The sequence below is a fragment of the Amaranthus tricolor genome, chromosome 3 (assembly GCF_026212465.1).
Source record: "Amaranthus tricolor cultivar Red isolate AtriRed21 chromosome 3, ASM2621246v1, whole genome shotgun sequence".
Classification (NCBI taxonomy): Eukaryota; Viridiplantae; Streptophyta; class Magnoliopsida; order Caryophyllales; family Amaranthaceae; genus Amaranthus; species Amaranthus tricolor.
This window is the reverse complement of record NC_080049.1, coordinates 27,351,359-27,371,334: the sequence shown is the minus strand read 5'-3', so window position 1 is coordinate 27,371,334 and position 19,976 is coordinate 27,351,359. Positions and strand designations below refer to the sequence as shown.

The following is a 19,976-nucleotide window of genomic DNA, read 5'->3' as shown; positions in this document are numbered from 1 at the left end:
GAGAGAGTATCACATTTTCTGTTTTTTTTAACTTTGATGTAGAAGTTTATGATTGGATGGATATATAGTTGGAGTCTATTTCATGTTGATTCATTATTTATAATAATCCCAATATACTTCTATTATTGTCATAGATTTTTGTTGGGTTTTTTTTGTCATTGACTACATTATCATTTAGTATTGGCTAATGATGGATCTTATAACTATATAGCTTGGATTATTTACATTTAATTAGTGTTTAAATTGCATTTTTTATTTTATATGTTTGGATCACATGGTAGGTTAAGCATTAAGAAAAGGTAAAATTCAAGATTTAACTTGTGAAATGCGATACTTATTCCAATTGAGATAAAATACGATTTTCGATAATGCTTAAATTATTACCAATAACTAACCTATGTTAATCTATTGGAATTAAAACTTAACTCTTAGTTTTAAGTGTTCAAATACATTTGATTATATTTTTTATTATAATATTTACCGTTTGATTATATTTTTTTTAGGTAGATTATCATCTATTTTTAAATTTTCTTATTTTGTGATTTTAATAATAAATTAATGAAATAAAACCAAAATATAATTAGGATCAATACAACATAGTGCCAAAACAATTGTGTTAATAAAAAATTAACATAGTAATTTATCTGCCATTGATCTAATTTTAAAATTTCACCTTTTGTTAATATAAGTGTTGTTTATTAAAAAAGTTAGTGCAAAGTCTGAATTACAAGGACACGGTTATTATATGGCATAGCACGAAAACTCACCTCAACATACAAATTAATAAAGAGGTCATAAAAAATCAAGCCACATCCCCAAATACAAATTAATATTCCTATGTCACTATATGTGCTTTTTTAATGTATTTCTTTATGCGTTTAAGTGGGAAAGATGGAAAATATGGGAGATAATAGGAAATATATTGGCATGAATGAAGAAAAGATATAAGAGCAAAAATATGTTTTGGACATTGAACAACGTTTAGCCCCATGGCCCCCGGGCAACCCACGCCCTCACGCCCAGGTGGTCGGGCGCGCATGTGGCTTGGCTTATGTGCTGGCTTACTAGCAGATGGGTGAGGACTGTTGGACGCTGGAAAATTTGGCTGCCTTAGTCTAATTATCCCAAAGGGGTCATACCAGCACATAAAAACTTACACTAAATTTCTATTTAGAGTTATCCACTTAATTTGACTGTTTCTTTTTTTTTTTTTTATTGACAGTCCCCATAATTTTCTTATAATATTATTCATAATTTTATTATTATTGCTAATTTCATCCACTTCTTTCTTCGACTCATTTCATCATCATCATGGTACCTAACTACCTATTGTATTTCATTCATAAGAAAATATAATCAGAGTGTGGAAAAGAAAGAAATGCAGCAACACATACTCATATAAGCAGATGCGGCCAAAGAATCCCCTGACTCTAAAGAGATCCTTAGAAAAAGATTTTCCTGCAACAAAATTGACCGATTGAAGTTGACTTCACAAGCTTGTATCTAACGACACAACCTTGGCCAAGTAAACGAGAGAGGATCGATAGTCTAAGACATAAATAAGGCGTCTCCAACCATCCGAATCTCGTTCAAGTCCTCAGAGAGGTGTAACTCATGCAAATCATTTTTTATTTGTTCCTCATACTCTCCTAGGTCTTCCTCGATTTCTCTTACCCTTCACTATAATGCTTTCGATCCTCCTTACAAGAGCGTCAGAAGTCTTTCGCTGTATATGACTAAACCATCTCAATTTATTTTCCTGCATCTTTGCAGAAATAAGGGCAACTCTAATTTCTCTATAAACTCATTTGTTATTTGTTTTATATATGAAGTATAAATTATTATTTACATGTGTAAATTGTACTCACTTTATTCATAATATTTTGCAACAATTGTTTTTGACTATGATCATTCATGGGTCTTAATCTTAATTTGTATTATGTTAATCTATTAATTAAAATATAATTAAGTAGATATTGCATAATTTGTAATATTTATTATATGTATTATAATTAAAATAATAAAAATTAAATTAGTAATTAAATCGCATAAAAAATAAAAAATAGTAATTATGCAAAATCTCATAGACATGAGACGTAACAAATGGGAGTACCATAAAAGGAAAAATGATCGGCAATTGTTGCCTATTTGCCTTATCGGCAACTTCCTGCCACGGAGAAAATTGCACTTTCATAGTTATTATCACTAGAAATTGTATAAATATACCCATATCTAGCAAGATGTTTGTTTTACCAATTTTGTTGTATTTTTATTTTTATTTATGAATTATATTTTTTTTATTATCCTAAATATATAATATAATTATCTTTTATTTTATTCACATGTTTTTTCTCTTTTCTATAAAGTATTATCTCTCTGTCTTTATAAATTTGTTGCAAATTCTATTTTAATATGTCATTTTAAATTTGTAATATTTTAATTTTGAATAGTATTATCACTATTTTTAATCTTCTTTCTTTTTCTCACTTTAAACGTATTCAACCCCTACCTTTATATCTCCTTTTCTCTCCGTCTTTGATTTGCACAACAAATGTGCGTGTTGCAAACTTAAGGGATAGAAGAAGTAATAATTAATAAATATATGTGTTCTGTCTAATAAAATTATATTTAGTAGAGAAAAAAAAAGACAAACAAAATGGCATACAGCTCAAATTAGGCAATAACAATTGGAAATGAGATGGTGAAAGCTCAAACATTGTGAAAATGGCAGGCCAATTTGCTGCTTAATATGAGCTGTTCTTGTAATTGCAAATCTGCCTCCATGTGAATTGTAAATACTTTCTACTAATTATATATATGTAAAGCAGAATAAACCCAGCATTAAAGGGTGTTTTTAATTTATATCCCATCAATTTCACTGGCAATTTATCCAAAAAAAATGCATAACCAAAACAACTACATCAACCTTTAAAATTCAGTAATGAGAATCAAATTCTTATGAAGGATTAAAAAAAAAAAAAAAAACTTTCAATCACTGAATCGGAAATAAAAGATTTAAGGACCTCATAACGATGAAGAATAAGTAAAATTAAGAGAAAAACAGAACATGAATCAATGGACAAATAAACAAGCAAGAACATCACATAAATAATTACTTTTTTATGTAGACTACATTATTTTATGAAGTAATTTTTTTTATTAATTGTAAAATGCAAAGTATTTAATAATTAAATAAAAGTATTCATTCAATCGAGCACTTTTGTTTTTAATTCTTTCATGCATTTTCCATTCACACACACAAAAAAATTCAATCTATAAATTTACGCATTGATTCAACTCCAAGTTATATATATTTAGAATTTTCACAAACTGACATAGAATCGATCTTGAACTGGCCACAAACCAATTTAGGTATATATAAGCCTACCTTGAATCAAAATTGGACTAATTCTACTTGCTAATCAATCAAAATCCTAGCCAAATTCAGATAAATCAAACCAACCCGTGACCATCTTTAGTAACATAATTTCAAATATTTGTTACGTATTAATATTATAAATAAGCTCAAACTTGATTTCTTTTACGCCTATATTAATTTATCCTTTAAAAATAAATAAATTTTGAAGTTTAAACTTAACAAACGTTATAGCAAATTTGCGAAATATATGTGAAAATTATAATAGATGGATAATTGCGATTTCACTCTCATAAAAGGCATGCAATAGTGGCATGAGGCATGAGGCATGAGGCATGAGCCATGGCACCATGACTTTTAAAACTGATGGCATGAGTCTATGTGCAGAGTACAACACAATGCTGATTACCAGTCAACTTCTCCTCCGTCCTTTACTCCTCTCTAAGAAATTAACTAAATAGCTTATAAAAAAAATTTTGACAATTGAAAATCGAGTCTTGTCTCAGTTAGTGAATACATTACTCTCTATGTTATGTCATCATGAGTTAGATTCTCACCTAGTTTTTTCATTCCCCCAACCTACTTATTTATTATAAATATCTTGTAGGCTCCTTGGCCAAGGAAAAGTCACAAAATGGTAGTAGATGACTCATTTAAGAAAACAGGAGCAATCCCATTCAAGTGGGAGGCACAACCTGGAGTTTCCAAGTTCAAATGCCACGACAACCATGAACCACCATTATCATCGACTCTAACTAGATCTGCTTCCACTTTATCAAAGCCATCAAAAGAGCTCCAAACTCAATGGCTTCATTCAATGAGTCTCTCTTCTGATACCAAGAACAGCACTTACTCTTCTGTGAACACTTTCTTTTCTTGGTTAAGGAGTAAATGGAGACAAAAAAAGACGGTGGATAAGCCCAAGCTGAAGTTGACGTTGGAGTTGGATCCCGAATGTAGCAAGGACTATACATTTTACCTAGAGAAGCTGGTTCGGTGGTCCTTGTCATCGTCCCATATGTCATCTTCTTCCTCTTTCTCATCACACATACAAGGGTCATCTCCTCCTCTTAGAAGGGATGATGAAACGGGTCAGTCTCGAGTATCCAACAACTTATCGAGGTTTCTAAGACGGCCAAAAATGATAAGTATGGAAGCCAAAGGGAGAGAAAAGAAAGTAATTAACATTTCTGTTTATGTGGCTGATAACAAGGAATAGAATAGAAATCCCCACTATTTCTAGTCTATTTAGCTGACTCATAAGAAAGGAAAAGGGGGATTTAGGAAGAAAGACCAGCAATTACTAAACAGTAAACTGCCTAGTCTATTTCTAGTATTATATCTAAAGCCAAATTTCTATATCTCAAAATAAGGGATCTTTAGTTTGTTGAACAAAAATGTACCATAGCTTCTGCAACATTGCTCAAATGTACCAACTTTCTGTTCAGAAATATTTTCCATTTCTTTAACCAGACTATTCTGCTCATCCTCTACAGCCACCCACAATTCATCAAACTACACAAATAATGAGTCAATAAATAGTCTGATTGTACTGCGAAATAACCGAACACGATAAACTTACATGGCACAACTACTGGAAAAAATGTAAAAAGGAGCAGCAAGATGGAAGTCAGGACTCAGGAGATACCACATGTAATAGCAGGGTTAACTGTTTCTTGTGAAATTCCAGCAGTCTTGAGCTCGCCGCATCTTCTGCTTCCAAAGCCGCAATTTTCTTGATCAAGTTCTGCAATTTTTTATTTCGTTTCCGATCTAGGAGGCTGTAATGCTATTGCTCCCGTATTGTTTTGTACTCTTCCTTGTGCATTCCCTCAATCTAGCAGGCTTTAAGCTCTTTCTGTAGGACTTTTATTACTGCTTGAACCTGAATAATCTGGCTCTTTCAACTCATAGTTCTACTACGTCAAATTTTGCATAATTACTGCTCTGCTTATCCATAGCGGGTTTTAAAAAGTATTAAGCTCTTGTAGAATGGCCTTTCCAAGTTTCTCACAATCTTCGTATCATCTGAGATTTTTTCTGTCTCACGAACACAGGCAGTAAATTTCTTTTGTAGCTTTTTAAGAGGAGGTTCTTGTGCACATAAGAATCCTATGCTTTATAATTGTGTCATATTTGTGAAGACCAAAAGCATAGTGAGCAGGCAATGTATTTCTCCCTTGACAAAAACCCTTCTTCCCTTCAGCATTTAAGAGCTGAAATAGATGCATAATTAAAGCCATTAGATACAAAGAAATAAAAGGCATGCTGCTGGAAAACAAAAAAATCAGCTGCAGCAAATATCTATCCAACTGCAAAAAGAGCTGAGATATACATTACTAATTAAATACAGCCTGCAAATAATCAAGAAATTCTAAGAAACATCTTAATTACTTCATCCTATTACAGTACTCATTTAAGGTCAAAGAGAGGGCATGGTGACAATGAAATGCTTACCATAAGCTCAAATATTGAAAGCTAACAGAAGACTAAATTATAGCTTCATCAGAAATAAATTTGATTGAAAGACGCCTCTGCACAATCCACATTACAACAAGGAACGATTTCAGTTAGGAATTAGATTGATATTTTAGTTAAGGGAACCATCATTTAAGTTTTCTCCATTCTTTTCAGTCATTAAAAACAAGAAACCACTGCAACTTGAAAATTTCAAAAAGTAGAAATGCAATATTCAACGCCATTTGTTAGTCTTCTTCAACTCAATAGTCAACCCAGAAAGCCCTCTATTTTGATTGTTCATCCATCAATTAAGAGAAGTATAAACATTCTGAACTCGTAATCTCAATCTTGATAAAGTTATTTAGTAAATGCATCCTAGTAGCTTTTTTCGGAATTCTACAATGTAACTTTGGCCTTGCATAATCATGACTAACTTGAAAAGATAATAATAAAAAAGTTGATGACAAAAAAGATTTAAACCAACAAGAATTAAACCTCAAATCAGCTATGACATGAAAATTGAAACCATGAACTTTGCTCACAAAAAGCTAGAGATAAAATCTTCCAAATATCATTTAGAAACTAACGAACCTCAAGTATGCTATGCCTGGCTGAAGAAAATTCTTCTCTAAAGATGTTGTCGCAAATCCAGTGATCAAAGTTTGGGATTGTCTGAACCACAAGAGTGGACGACAGCTTGTAGATTATGGAGGTGAGGGTTTGAATGGGAAAGAAGACGCAGATATAAAAGAAATTGAAATAAAATAGACAGCCAACTAAAGTCCCAAGTCAAAATAGGTCATGACAGTACATTGGTTAGCATATGAATTGAAAAAACTTTGTCTATCTCGTAGAAAAGTTTATAGTACAGGGTTATCATGTAGAATTTCATAATAATAATGAAAAATGGAAGCATTAGCTTTCTCTTTTGTGATTTGTTATACATCAATGATACATGGTTTTTGATAAATTTATTTTGAATAAAACCACCTATCATAAGAGCAAATAGTTCAATTCCAAAATTGAAGAAATCCAGACAATCATGGTCAACATTCAACTGGATCACAAATCCATCACTAATGTAGAAGAAGATAAATTGTAAGACAAAAGGAACAAACTTGATATAGATGTATTCTTCTGCAAATTGAAAATGTGACTATTTTCTTGCAAGAAGCTACACTCTGAGTCTACACTAATATAACTGAATGCAAAAAACTCCAAGAATATGGGCCAAACAAATAGATGAAGCATGTTATCAGACTTGCTCATTTGAGTCATCAGTAGAAGCTCACATCCTCAATGGTGCAACAGTAGAAACACAAATATTTATTAGCTGGTTGCCTTACAAGCACTAAGAGAATCAGCCAGAATGTCCTCGTCTAAGCATTGACCTGAACATAAATGAAAAAAAGTAAGCTGAGGTTATAATAATGTAAATATCTTGCAGAAGTATAAGAAAGGTTTCCATAAAGCATCACCTATAAATACTATTCTGTTCATTCGACTTTCTTCATTTTTCCAAGCACGAGAAGGCACAATATCATATATTTCTCGCACAGCCTGCACAGGATTCAGAAGCACATTTCAATGACCGTGTCAGACAATAGAAATTAGATGTATCCAGAGAAAAGTGGAGTTGTGACTTGGGAAGGAGATCCAGATACTTGTATTGGAACTATTATTGAACTTGGCAATTAGCATAAGTGAAACATTACAAATCAACAGCTCTGTTGTAAGTGTGGATATGGGATACATGATCCATATACTTTATAAGAGCAACATTAGAAGTTTGTTATGACTTAGGAGTCTTGGGAGGATGCAAAAGTCTTTAAAAAAGGCCTGCTCTCTTGGTTTAACGTACGGTTTTCTGATATGAATTTATTAAAGTTTGGACTAATCTGGTTTGAGTCTTTTTCATCTGGTATGGTATATTTTAGTCGTTATGGTAATTAATAGTAGTAAGTGCTAGTTTGATCTATCTGATTTGGACTCCTATTTTGATTCGAACAAGAATAAGTAATAAGTTTCTGAAATAAGTTGGATAGAACACCCCCAAAATAACTCATTTGTGAGAGATTATACCTGTAGAGTATGAAGTTCATCAGAATCCACAATGTTTAAAACTCCTTTACAGCGATAGACATCCATACCATCCTTCTTGTCCCAAAGAATTTCCTCGAGCCATATGCGAACCTTGAAGCAAAAATGTAGATAGAGGTTGGGCCAAAATCTAATCTAGTTAAACCAATAATAACGCCTTAACACTATGTTTGGATAACTTTTTAGGAAGGAAAGGAAGGGGGAGAAAATTTGTGTATTTTCCTTCCAAATCTTTAGAATGTTAGAATAATTTGTCCTGTACATAATATGAAGGAGTTCTCCGCTCCAATTCCCTTCCCTCCCCTTCCTTTCCATCCAAACATAGTATAAAAGAGAATCAATACACATGCTGAGCATTAGATAAGGTCTGTTCTCATCTGCTAATATTTATAAATATTACGAGTAGCAAATTGCTTATGGTCTCATCGGGTGTGGTCTAAATGTTCTAATCTGACATGAACATTTCTAATCAATGTTATCTGATTCAATAAAATTAAATAATTTTAAGAAAATAGGTCCTAAAGGAACTAGTAGCATACATTTCAAAATTAAAATTGCAGCTGATAAAAATCACTCTCAATATCCATTCTCATCAATTTCTAGTTGCACGACCAATTTTTTCCTTTCTAAATCAACCTTTTTCTACAGACCTCAGTATAGAGAAAATAGCATACGGCAGTCAAATCAAAACTCACAGGTAGAAAAGGTACCTTGTTAAGAGAAACCGGTTGAGTTTCACTAATGCATAGTGTCCTGATACTAGCATCATGAAGATCTCCCTTTGATAAAGATTTATTTTCTTCTAATAGAGCTTTCAAATGAGTAGCATGCTGTAATAGAAAGCTAGAAACATCACAAATCTATCCCATGAATTTGAAACCGCATGGATCTATTGAGCAAGTGAAAGCAGACACATGTAACTAACTGTAGCATCATAAGCATGGCAATCCAATATCTTAGACAAGTCAACTTGACAACGAACTGAATGAATGATATTGGCAAGAGAATTAATCTTATGTATCTCTTTCTCCAAGCTTTCCAGTGTACCTTCAGGATGTTCTTGAGATATCAGATCAACCTTATTAAGTATAACAACATCCTGAATTCAAATAAGGCAAATCATAGCAGATATCAATCTTAGTTCAAAATCAAAATTATCATAAAACAAGTGAATTTGTGTTTTCATTCCACAAAGCAGTCCAAAAGTAATTAACAAGACTATCATGGAATCCCCCAACCTCAAATGTAGAGAAATTAACTCAGAAGCAATTACCGCAAAGGCTATTTGATGGTAAGCTTCGGGGAAAGAAGAAGAATTGGCACGTTGCATCAGCTGGTGAGGAAGATTTTTGGCATCAACAACCTAAGCCAGGAAAAGATAGTAGACGCTTAAAGTGCAAAATATTTGTACACATAGGTCATCCAGAACACAGTAATGGAAAATATTGTAAAAACAACGATCAAATGGTTTATCTAATGTGGGGTTGTAATCTCTAACAATCAAAACAAAGTTTTTAACTCTTTCCATATTTGGAGCAAGAGCAGAAACAGAACTCTAAGCTACAAATATCACAAACTTCATCCTTACAGTAATGATCGAATCAAGCCTGACAGAAGACTCCAGCTGATCATCCAACCATAGGACAGATGCAAGAGGAGCAGGGTTAGCCAATCCTGTGGTCTCCAGTAATATGTGATCAAGCCTACCAAAAGTAAAAGAGATTAAGATACAACAACTACATACATGCTATCAGCTATTGTATTCAACAAAAATGCTCACAGGATCAAATACAATTGAGCAAAGTTATGATAACGACTTCCTACCATCTATTATGGATACTGACATACAAGAGAACGAAAAGCTAACATTATTAGCAAGGCAAATCGACAACAGTGATTTTACTAAGCTGAAAAAAGAAAGGATGCCAATTCTATCCTTAACACACCATTATGTTGGTAATAGAATATCGATTTTCATTCCTTTTTCTAATCGATATTGCGCACGAAAGCATAGCATTTGACAAAAGTGAGTGGAAGAAGTCAAGAAGATAGTTTTAAGGATAAGCACATGAGATAAACTCATAGTTTATAACTTTATATTGTCCCTCCCATCTTTTCTGAGTATGGCTTTGGCATTTTTGTTGCTTCAAATTATTCCATATGAGACTACAACTTGACATTCTTCCGATGTTTTCATGAAAAACATTCTCTAGTCGAGATAGTTTTTACCTGCACCAGGGTGGAGCAAACATTGTTGAACACTATGTTTGGGTAACTATTTTGGATGGAGCGGATGGGGAGGGGAAAGAAGGGAGAGGGAGGGGAGGGGAAAGAAGGGAGAGGGAGCGGAAGGAAAATTGGTGTGTTTTCATTTCACATCTTTCCAATATTGCAAGGATTTGTTTTGTGTAAAATGTGAGAAGCTCCTTCTTCCAATTTTCTTCCCTCCGTTTCCCTCCCTTGTCCACTTGTTATCTAACATTCCCTCCTCTTCCTTTGCCTCCAATTCTTCGTATCTAAACATAGTGTAAAAGACATGTTGTTTCATATCGAAGCCCTTTTTTTGGGGGCCTATACGCTCCAACATGCCCAGAATCTCCCTTGCGTGCACACATCAAATGGAACTTATAACGGAATTTAGACAAGGAGACACAACCCACAGGAACAATGATCAAAGCAAAACCTATTAGAGAATTTAAACATATCACAACAAGTCCCAAAACTTTAATCCTAACAATATAGGGTCGACTAATCAGAGGGAAAAAGTGATACTTAATATTAATATAAAAATTTTAAACAGTAACAAATTAGCAAATGCAATTTTTGTAAATTATAACAGAAGAAGACCTTTCTTTTCTTTGAACAAGCTGCTCCAAAGCTTGAACAAGACTATGTTTAACAGTACAACAAATACAACCATTTGCAAGCTCTACCCATTCTTCAACAAGAGCACCTTCATCTCCTTCGTTAATCATTGCTCTTTCAACTCCTATTTCTTCCCCAAATTCATTCAATATCACTGCTATCCTCTTCCCATGTTGTGAATTCAATATATAATTCACCAGCTGCATTTCATCACATTTTTTTACAATTACCGCATAAACTTTAATATTTACAAAAATTAAATTCGAAGAGAAAATGAAAGTAGAGGATTTTTGTAGTGGCTTGCTTACAGTTGATTTTCCGGCGCCTAAGTATCCGGTAATAACGGTGACGCCGACTACGGAGACGTCGTCGTTTTGTAATTCAATAACGGGATTACTTGATGAAGTTGGAGATTGTAGTTCATCGATTTCAATGGCTAGTGGGGGGTTTTCATCGTCGTCCATTTTTCTCGATGTCACTCGATCTCAAAGATAGGGTCGACTTCACAATTAAATGTGGAGTAGTTTCTTTTCTTTCCACGTCTGTTCTTGTTTAGAAATCAGAACTTCATTGACATTTATTTTTCGGCTATCAAGTAAGCTTAGAATCTTTTCGCCCAAAATATTGTTGGGACTTTGGACCAAAAACAATTCTCACCCACTTATCATTATTTTTGGGAACAAGTTAGTAGGAGCGAGAGATGAAAACTTGAATTTTTCGTTTTTAAATTTGTATACTCATTCGTGCTCTTTGATTTACATCAAAGAAAAAGATAAGATGATAAATTTTAAAAGAGTGATAATAAATGAAGAATGATAATGAATTGTGTTGATGAAAATGTATAGATGAGATTAAAAGAAAGTGGTGGGTTATTATACAAAATTAGAAATAATGCAAATTAAGTGGGACGGACCAAAATGGAGAATAATGTAAATTCAATGGGACTGAGGGAGTATGTTTTAATCGAGATTTATGCCCTCTCTGTAGAGTACCCTGAATGATCCACATCTCCTAATGATTACAGCTCATCTTGTATGAGACCGTCTCACTATGAGATGGGCCCATATAATTAGCCCATTTATTTAATTGATTACCTTTAGATCGTAAGTCATCGTGTTAAGGTTAAGTAATCACTCTAAGACTATAAAAAGTGATTATTTAAAAATTTTAAGTGATGACTTTAAGACAAAAAGTGTATATTGGATCAGTTCAATAGATTTGATCTCTCAGTAAAACCGTCTCATTTAAGAATTAGTGTATTATTTTATGCATCTCTACACTTTTGATCTCAAATGAGACTTTTATCTATTTTTTGGTGGAATGATAGTATTGTTTTCGTGTCACAAGGCCCAAGGCCCAAGGCCCATGAATCGAGTTCTAGAAATAGAACTAGCATATATGTTAGAAAATTTGAAATGATTAAGATAAATTATAACAAAATGAACCAAATAAGATAAGTTTCAACTTATTTTCAAAGGTAAGCGTGAAATTCTCAAACCTGTGGTTTGGGGTTGTTCGCAGTTAATAACTGCGAACAGGTCAAAAAAACACAATAGTTGTTCGCAGTTACTAACTGCGAGCAACTTTAACTTTTTTTGACCTGTTCACAGTGGAAGCTACTATGCGCATTTGTGGAGCTAGTTGTTCGCAGTTGCTAACTGCGAACAGGTCAAAAAAAAGTCAAAGTTGTTTGCAGTTAGTAAATGCGAACAACTATTGTGTTTTTTTTGAACTGCGAACAGTCCTAAACTACAAATTTGAAAATTTCACGCTTACTTTTGAAAATAAGTTGAAACTTATCTTATTTGGTTCATTTTGTTGATAATTTGTCTTAATCATTTCAAATTTTCATATATGACATGATCCGGGAGATGTACTAAATGTTTGGATGATTTGCCAATGCACAAGTGTGCTTCTATTAGATTGATGCAATGCATGCAAATACCTAGGCAATTGCATTCCGCTACCCGAGCAAATCTAATGACATACTTTGATGGTTCCGATTCAAGCATGCAAAATTTGTGGTTTTGCCATGGAGTTGGCATAGTTCCAACTCATTCACGCATCAGTAAATTATTGATTAATTTAGTGTCATTTTTAACCCTAGACAAAATAAGTATTTGTCTATGGTTTATAATTAGAAAGGATTCTAATTTCTGAAAATTCTAATTAAATAAGTAGACACTTAAAAAGTTGTAATGATTAGTTCTTTTATTAATTGAAAAGCATATGACACGTCCACATTTATAATGATATTTTTGATATATAAGGTCCGTCTTTGTTATTTTTTCAAACACACATTAAAGTTCATAATCGACCACTCACAAAAAGAGACCAAGGGCTTATTTTTTCAATTTGCATAGAGCTCATAAATGCCTAGAATGGCCCTGGATTAACTTCATCAACATGAAGGGGTATACCTTTTCTCGTCGTCTTATCAAATCTTTTCTTACCTCATCATCTTCCTTCAGATTAGAAACCTTTCAATTATACATCTTATTTTCTTTACAAAGTTCACTTTAATGCATTACTATTTAGAGATGTGATATTAAGTGGTTGTCCTGTGGTGGAACATTGAGAAAAAAAACACATGCTTATGATCAAAGTTTCATTACCCACCCATGATACATTTTTTTAAAATTTAAATTACAAATAATTTTCATCACCACCATTTAGTACCAATAACCGAACTAATCGTTATTAGTTTGATTTTATTTTCAAAGTGTCAAAATATCAACATTATTATTTGAGAAGCTTTGTTTAAGGCGATATATTTCGCTTATAGACTATAGCTTAGTTTACCTTGACTTGAGTTTGAGTTCAAGAATAAATATAAATATAAGCTTGAGTTGAGTGTCGATTTACTTTGCCCAACCCAAATCAACCTTCTTATATTCAACTTTGGAAATAAATATAAGCTTGTAGAAAAAAGGAAAAAGTTTTTTCTAAAAACTATTTCTTAAAATAAGTATTTTCTTATATGAACCTATAGTCACATTTTGTTTGTTATTACTAACTAAAGCTAGGAAAATCAATGGGTCGGATTCGAATCGGATTATGCATACTCTGACTTTGCTCCGAATAAAAGTCAAAACTTTTTTTCACCTTCACCTCAGACTTGAACTCGGATTGATGTCTTTCGACTTGGATTCTCAGACCTTTGCAGAGTAAGATTATGACATTTTTTTGAACAATCAATTTTCTTAATATGCTACAAATAAATATGATTCAAAAAATTCAACTTAATAACTCAAATATGCTATAGTTCGCCCAAATTTTATTTGATAACTCAAGTATGCTACGATTCACCTAAATTTTAGTTACTAAAAACAAACTCATTACAATAACATCTTCAGAATAGTCACGAAAACCAAACCCAAATTTAATTTTAAGCTAAAAGTCAGTTAGAAAATTAGTTAAGAGTTTATGATTAGTAAGATTAAGTCTTATCTCAGTTGAAATAAATATCATATTTTTCGTATAATGTCTTGGGATCGATTTTCACCCAACCTTTTTGTTCTCCTTAGCCTACCGTTTAGTCCAAAAAGAGTCCATTATTACTAGTTCTCAAAACAAGCATTTTACATTTCGCCTTGTTCTAAATTTCGTTCTTGCTAAAAGTTTCAATCATAGAACTTCGATCCACATGAAGTTCAATAAAATTTAATCTATCTAGCCTATTTTATTTTGCTGTTCCGTCATCCTTCTTATTTCGCATTGAAGTATTCGACATCATAATTTATTTAACTTTCTCGCCATGCATAAATGGAGTTACTAGAGGAGTTAACTTCAAATATTAGTTAAAGCATATGTTAAGGTATACATGGACTTACAATAGGAGTTACCTTCAACTTTCTTGATCTAATTACTCACTATATGCCGAAAGATTAAAGGTTTGATCTCAAAAACACACCTTACACAAACACCCAAAACAGAATATGAATATGTGCAACCCAAGAACAACAATTAACAACCAATTAAAACACAATCAAAACCACACCAAGACTTACGTGGTTCACCCCTAATTGGGCTACGTCCACTGTTCTAGTCTAAATGTCTTATTGCTCCTTTAACAAGTTCTTCAATGGAGATATACAATTGATGATGATTACAATCGAGGAAGAAGAGAATAGAGAGTAGAGAGTTTATAGGGACTAACACTTACAAAAGATCCTAAGACAAAACAAGAAAACTGAAAACAGAACAAGAAACATGTTTCAGCACATAAAACCGAGTTGGCTTCCCTTTGGCCAGGGGGAAAGCCGACTCGGCTTTCTCTTCTATCTCCAAATGAGACTTCTTCTTTTAAAGCCTTATATAATATGTCTGAAAGTACCATTTTGCCCCTTCTTAAAACACAACATATTAATCCATGATTAAGGACATTAAGTCACCTTAATCACCACATTTCTCATTATAATTTATTTTGTATTAATGTAATTGTTAGTTGAAGTTGTTGGTTTGTTTGATCAATTGGAAGAATTGGCTGATAAATTAACTGATATGAAAGACCACTAGAAGATGGGTCAGCGAGTGTTATTACCACAAGAGAAGTAGGAGACGCTCTCAAAAAGATGGGGAGAACAAAGGCAGTCGGGCCATATAACATCCCGATTGAGGTGTGGAGGGGTTTAGGAGAAGAGGGCATTCGTTGGCTGACTAATCTCTTTAATACGATTTTGAAGACACATAGGATGCTAGAAGAATGGAGGAACAACATACTAATACCTCTGTTTAAAAACAAAGGTGATGCGCAAGTATGTGGAAACTATAGAGGTATCAAACTCTTAAGCCACATAATGAAATTGTGGGAAAGAGTGCAGAGAGGAGAATTAGACAGAAAACGGTGATTAGAGAGAACCAATTCGATTTTATGCCAGGAAGGTTAACAATTGAGGCAATTCATGTTTTGAGGAGACTGATAGAGGAATATAGGGAGCGAAAGAAGGATTTACATATGGTGTTCATTGACTTGGAGAAAGCGTATGATAGCATACCACGAGGCGTCACCTGGGATAGCCTCAAGGCTAGAGGTATTTCTTCAGTGTACATTGAGGCTCTACGGGATATATACGACAGAGTGTCGACTAACATTCAAACACCGGTGGGGATAACAGAGCCTTGCCGGTTGAAGTTGGGCTGCATCAGGGATCGGCTCTAAGCCCGTTCATTTTTACTGTCATTATGGAAGAGATATCTCAATCTATTTGGGAGACAGTACCGTGGTGCATGCTTTTCGCGGACGACATAGTGCTGGTAGCTGAAACTAGAGAGGAGGTTAGTAATAAATTAGATGAGTGGAGGGAAGCTTTAGAAGGTAAAGGGTTGCGCATTAGTCGTACGAAAACTGAGTATCTGCGATGTGACTTTAGTGGGACAACAACGGTAGGGGAACCAGAGGTGGCCATCAGAGAAGCAATTGTTAAATGTACGACCAAGTACAAGTATTTGGGATCAATCATTCAAAGGGATGGAGAGATTGACGGAGATGTAAACCATCGCATACAAGTGGGTTGGATCAAGTGGCGTGCAGCCACCGTGGTGCTATGTGATAGGAAATTTTCAAGCGAAAATTCTACCGGATGGCTATCAGACCTACTCTGCTATATGAGACCGAATGTTGGCCTGTTAAGAAGTTTTTTGAACATAAGATGGAAGTTACAAAAATGCATATGTTGAGGTGGATGTGTGAGCACACATTGATGGATCGAATTATGAACCAAGAGTTTAGACACAAACTAGGAGTAGCCCCTATTTCTGAAAAAATGCGTGAAAATAGATTGAGATGGTTTGGACACGTGCAGAGAAAGACTCTTGCTGCCCTTGTGAGGAGAGTAGAAAGTATTATAGTAGAGGGTAAGAGGAGTCGAGGAAGACCCAGGAGAACTTCGGATGAGCAGATAAAAATTGACTTGCGGGAGCTAAACCTCTCCGAGGGCTTGATTAGGGATAGGGGTAGTTGGAGGCGTCATATCCTGGTTTTAGATTACTGATGTCCTCATAGGTTCTTGTCATCCTAGTCCTCTCGTTTTTTTTATTAGTTTTTTTTGTCTTCTTTTTTGTAGGTGGGTCTACTTATTTTCTTTTATAGGTCTTTTTTCCATCTAGCTACGTCTCAGTATTTTTCTCGAGCCGAGGGACTCCTTTGGCCGCGCTCTCCTTTATGGCTATGAGTTGCCGGCCTCCTTCCCTCCCCAAACCCTGTCCATAGTTTTTTCCCAATAAGCGGGACATACTGGGTTGGATGATGATAATGATCATGAGTTTTTAGCTGTTTATTAACAAAAATGAACAAAATGCTAAAAGCCATTGAAAAACTATTTCTAATGGCTTTTTGATTTGACTTAAAAATTAATTGCCAAACATTTTTTGGTTGATTAAATAACTAAAAATCCAAAAGTTAAAAATCAATCATAAGTCTAATAAAAGTCATTTACCAACTCTTTATGCAAAAATATGATAGAAACTCCTCTTTGTATATTTTAAATTTACATGTTTGTATAGACTAGGCAATTCATTGAGATTGCTATCGATCTACAACCTCCGTTTCTTTTAAATAACTACATTTCTCTAAAAAAAACTCTCATATAAAAGAAAAAAGTGTAGATGTTAAAAATAAACGGAAAATACTAAATAAGTGGCTAAATCCTTATGATAAAAATATAATAAAATAACTTACTTCATTTTATAAAAGCTAGGAGTATGAAGAAGTTGTGTTTAGGATAGGGACACAGAATGTCCTCACAGTGCATTAATCAATTAACAGAAAGAGTATATCTGTTAAGTATAACTAAAAGTAGAGCAATAAGCCCATCCTGTACGACTGTACGAGTAAAGTAGGTAGTTAGGGCTGAGGAGTATTCTTGATAGCAACCCGTTAACAAATTGTTGCGGGTTACTTAGTATATGATGCACATTTTTGTAAACTCTTTCTATTCTTATTTCTTTTTTCTTTTTTTTAAATAGAAATTTTACAATTTTGTTTTCTTTATAAGTCTTTTCATTTTTAGACATCTTTTTGCATAAAAATAACTGCATTTGCCTAACGCGTTATACTAAAAGGCATCATATCGGATGGGTATAAATGTAATGGATATACTGACAGTGATCGGTGATGAATTTGAATTTATACCCAAGTGATCGAGCAAATATAAAGATAAGAATATTAGTTGGGTACGATGACTTATGAGTGTGGGAAGAGGTATTCTGGGGATGACAGTTTCATCCGAATTCAATCCTAATCCACCTCAAGCTGAGAAAAAAAATTGATTCGAATTTGAGGAAAAAAATGTGACTTTGAGTCGAAATCGAATCAGAGGTGGATCTCAAGAATCTGACGACTCCAACTTGACCCGATATCCAACTTTGACTCCGAGTCTTTGAATAAAGTTTGGATTGACGACTATTTAGATATTCTATTATGTATAATCAGACTGACAAGATATTTAAGTAATAAGTACACACAACACTCAAAATTGACCTAATCCAAAACATGGTACTCAATAACTGTTTGAAAATCCAAAATTCTGAATATACAAATCTATGCACAATGCGTTATAATAATCATTTACAAAAGCTATAAATATTTTTATTATTAAGTAAAATTTGCAAATAGCTATTTTTTTGAAATGTTTTAAATAGGTACTTATTTGAAAGTCGTCGTTGATATTAATTTACAAGTTATATTAAAAAATATTTTTTAAAAATGCTATAATCCATCTTCGTCGGAATTTCGAGAATAATAAAAGTTAAAGGACATAAAATCTGAGTCTGAATCAGAAATGAAGGTGAAAAAGTCCGACTTTTACTCGAAGTAAAGTTAGAACATGTATATTCCGATTCAAATCCGATCTATTAGTATTCACACCGATCAACACATTTTGGTATCTTGAGTAAAATATTGGTATGTGAATAGCACGGTAAAACAAAACGAAGGAAATATTTGAAAAGAACATTTGTCTTTCCTTTACTCCCTCCCTCTTTCGTCAATCTTGATCGCTCACCTTATTCTTTTACCACACTCAAATAACCTATTTTTGCGGGAAAATAATAATATTACCATATTTGAAGAAAGTGAAACATTTTTAGTTGGTGACTTTTTTTATATATCTTAGAGTTTTATGGAATAATGAAAAGTCATTCGAATTGGACGTATGTTTAGTTACCATCGGCCAAAAAAAAAAAAAAAAACTTGATGAAAAGCAATAGATCAAGGTGTTAATTGATTTACCTTTATTTTTATTGAGTATACTTAAAATCTCGCAACTAATTGCCTTTTGTTTGTCGCTAATTGCCTTTTGATGTCTAAGTAATGAATATCTTATATTTGTAATGATAGTAACATATTTTCACACTATTTATCACTATCAACTGTAAATAATTTTAAAGCGGAAGTAATATGTACTCATTAAACTTCAATACAAATATGTTATATTAATTAATAAGAAAAATCAAACTACGACATGTGTATTATATATTTTACGTCCTTCACAAAATTTATAGTATTACTCCTCGGTCTCATTAATTTTGTTATATTGTAAAATTATAATAAGAGCCTTTTATCTATTGTATTATAACAAACCAAAAGGACGTAAAAAGGAACAACTAATTGATGAGCACTTGACTAGCTTGATGATAGTTTGTATATATTTACTCCATCATTCTCTTTGACTTTGCTAACATCTCACTTTACACAAACATTAACAATTGAGTAGCTAATTATATCACGGGATAGAAGATTATGAAGATCGATAGTTCATAACCTGTTAGGTGGATTTTAAACCGACCAAACTCGATAAAATCAGACCCGAAAATAGATCGATTCAAAATTAATCCAAGCGAAAGTGATCCAACAAATTACCATATTACCACTTTTGAATTACGTTTCTTAACTTTTTTACACCATTTGTATTTTATGACTAATTTTTTTGAAGGACAGATTAGAGTATTATTGACGCATTGTAGAAAAGAATACCAAAACAGAACGACAATAGCATTAGTCCGAATTAAGGCCATTCATATTGGATGGGGCCGGGCCAAGCCCATTACTAATAAATAAAATATTGACAAGCGTGTAAACATGATTATGGTATTCACACGCATAATATTAGCAGCAATTTATTTTCTAACACATTCCTCCACTTTTATTTTTATATAAATAATTAAATATTCTTCC

At 33.2% G+C, this 19,976-nt stretch overlaps 1 protein-coding gene across 3 annotated transcripts; it reads right to left on the bottom strand.

Moving 5' to 3' along the window:
- Nucleotides 1-4,813: 4,813 nt before the first annotated feature.
- On the bottom strand, nucleotides 4,814-11,536 carry LOC130809346 (uncharacterized). 3 transcript variants are annotated; one of them, XR_009040798.1, is made up of 11 exons: nucleotides 11,110-11,506; nucleotides 10,784-11,001; nucleotides 9,525-9,639; nucleotides 9,210-9,299; nucleotides 8,862-9,035; nucleotides 8,647-8,766; nucleotides 7,919-8,029; nucleotides 7,315-7,396; nucleotides 7,183-7,227; nucleotides 5,834-5,910; nucleotides 4,814-5,592 (listed from the first exon to the last, which is right to left on the bottom strand). XR_009040798.1 is itself a non-coding variant. In XM_057675076.1 (10 exons), exons 1-10 carry the CDS (start codon nucleotides 11,263-11,265, stop codon nucleotides 5,579-5,581), a joined length of 1,125 nt encoding a protein of 374 aa, XP_057531059.1. In that variant the 5' UTR covers nucleotides 11,266-11,506; the 3' UTR covers nucleotides 4,814-5,578. The 3 variants fall into 3 exon arrangements, 2 of the variants coding, with proteins under 2 accessions (XP_057531059.1, XP_057531058.1); XM_057675076.1 differs by lacking the exon at nucleotides 5,834-5,910; XM_057675075.1 differs by having other exon boundaries at nucleotides 4,814-7,227; nucleotides 11,110-11,536.
- Nucleotides 11,537-19,976: the final 8,440 nt, after the last annotated feature.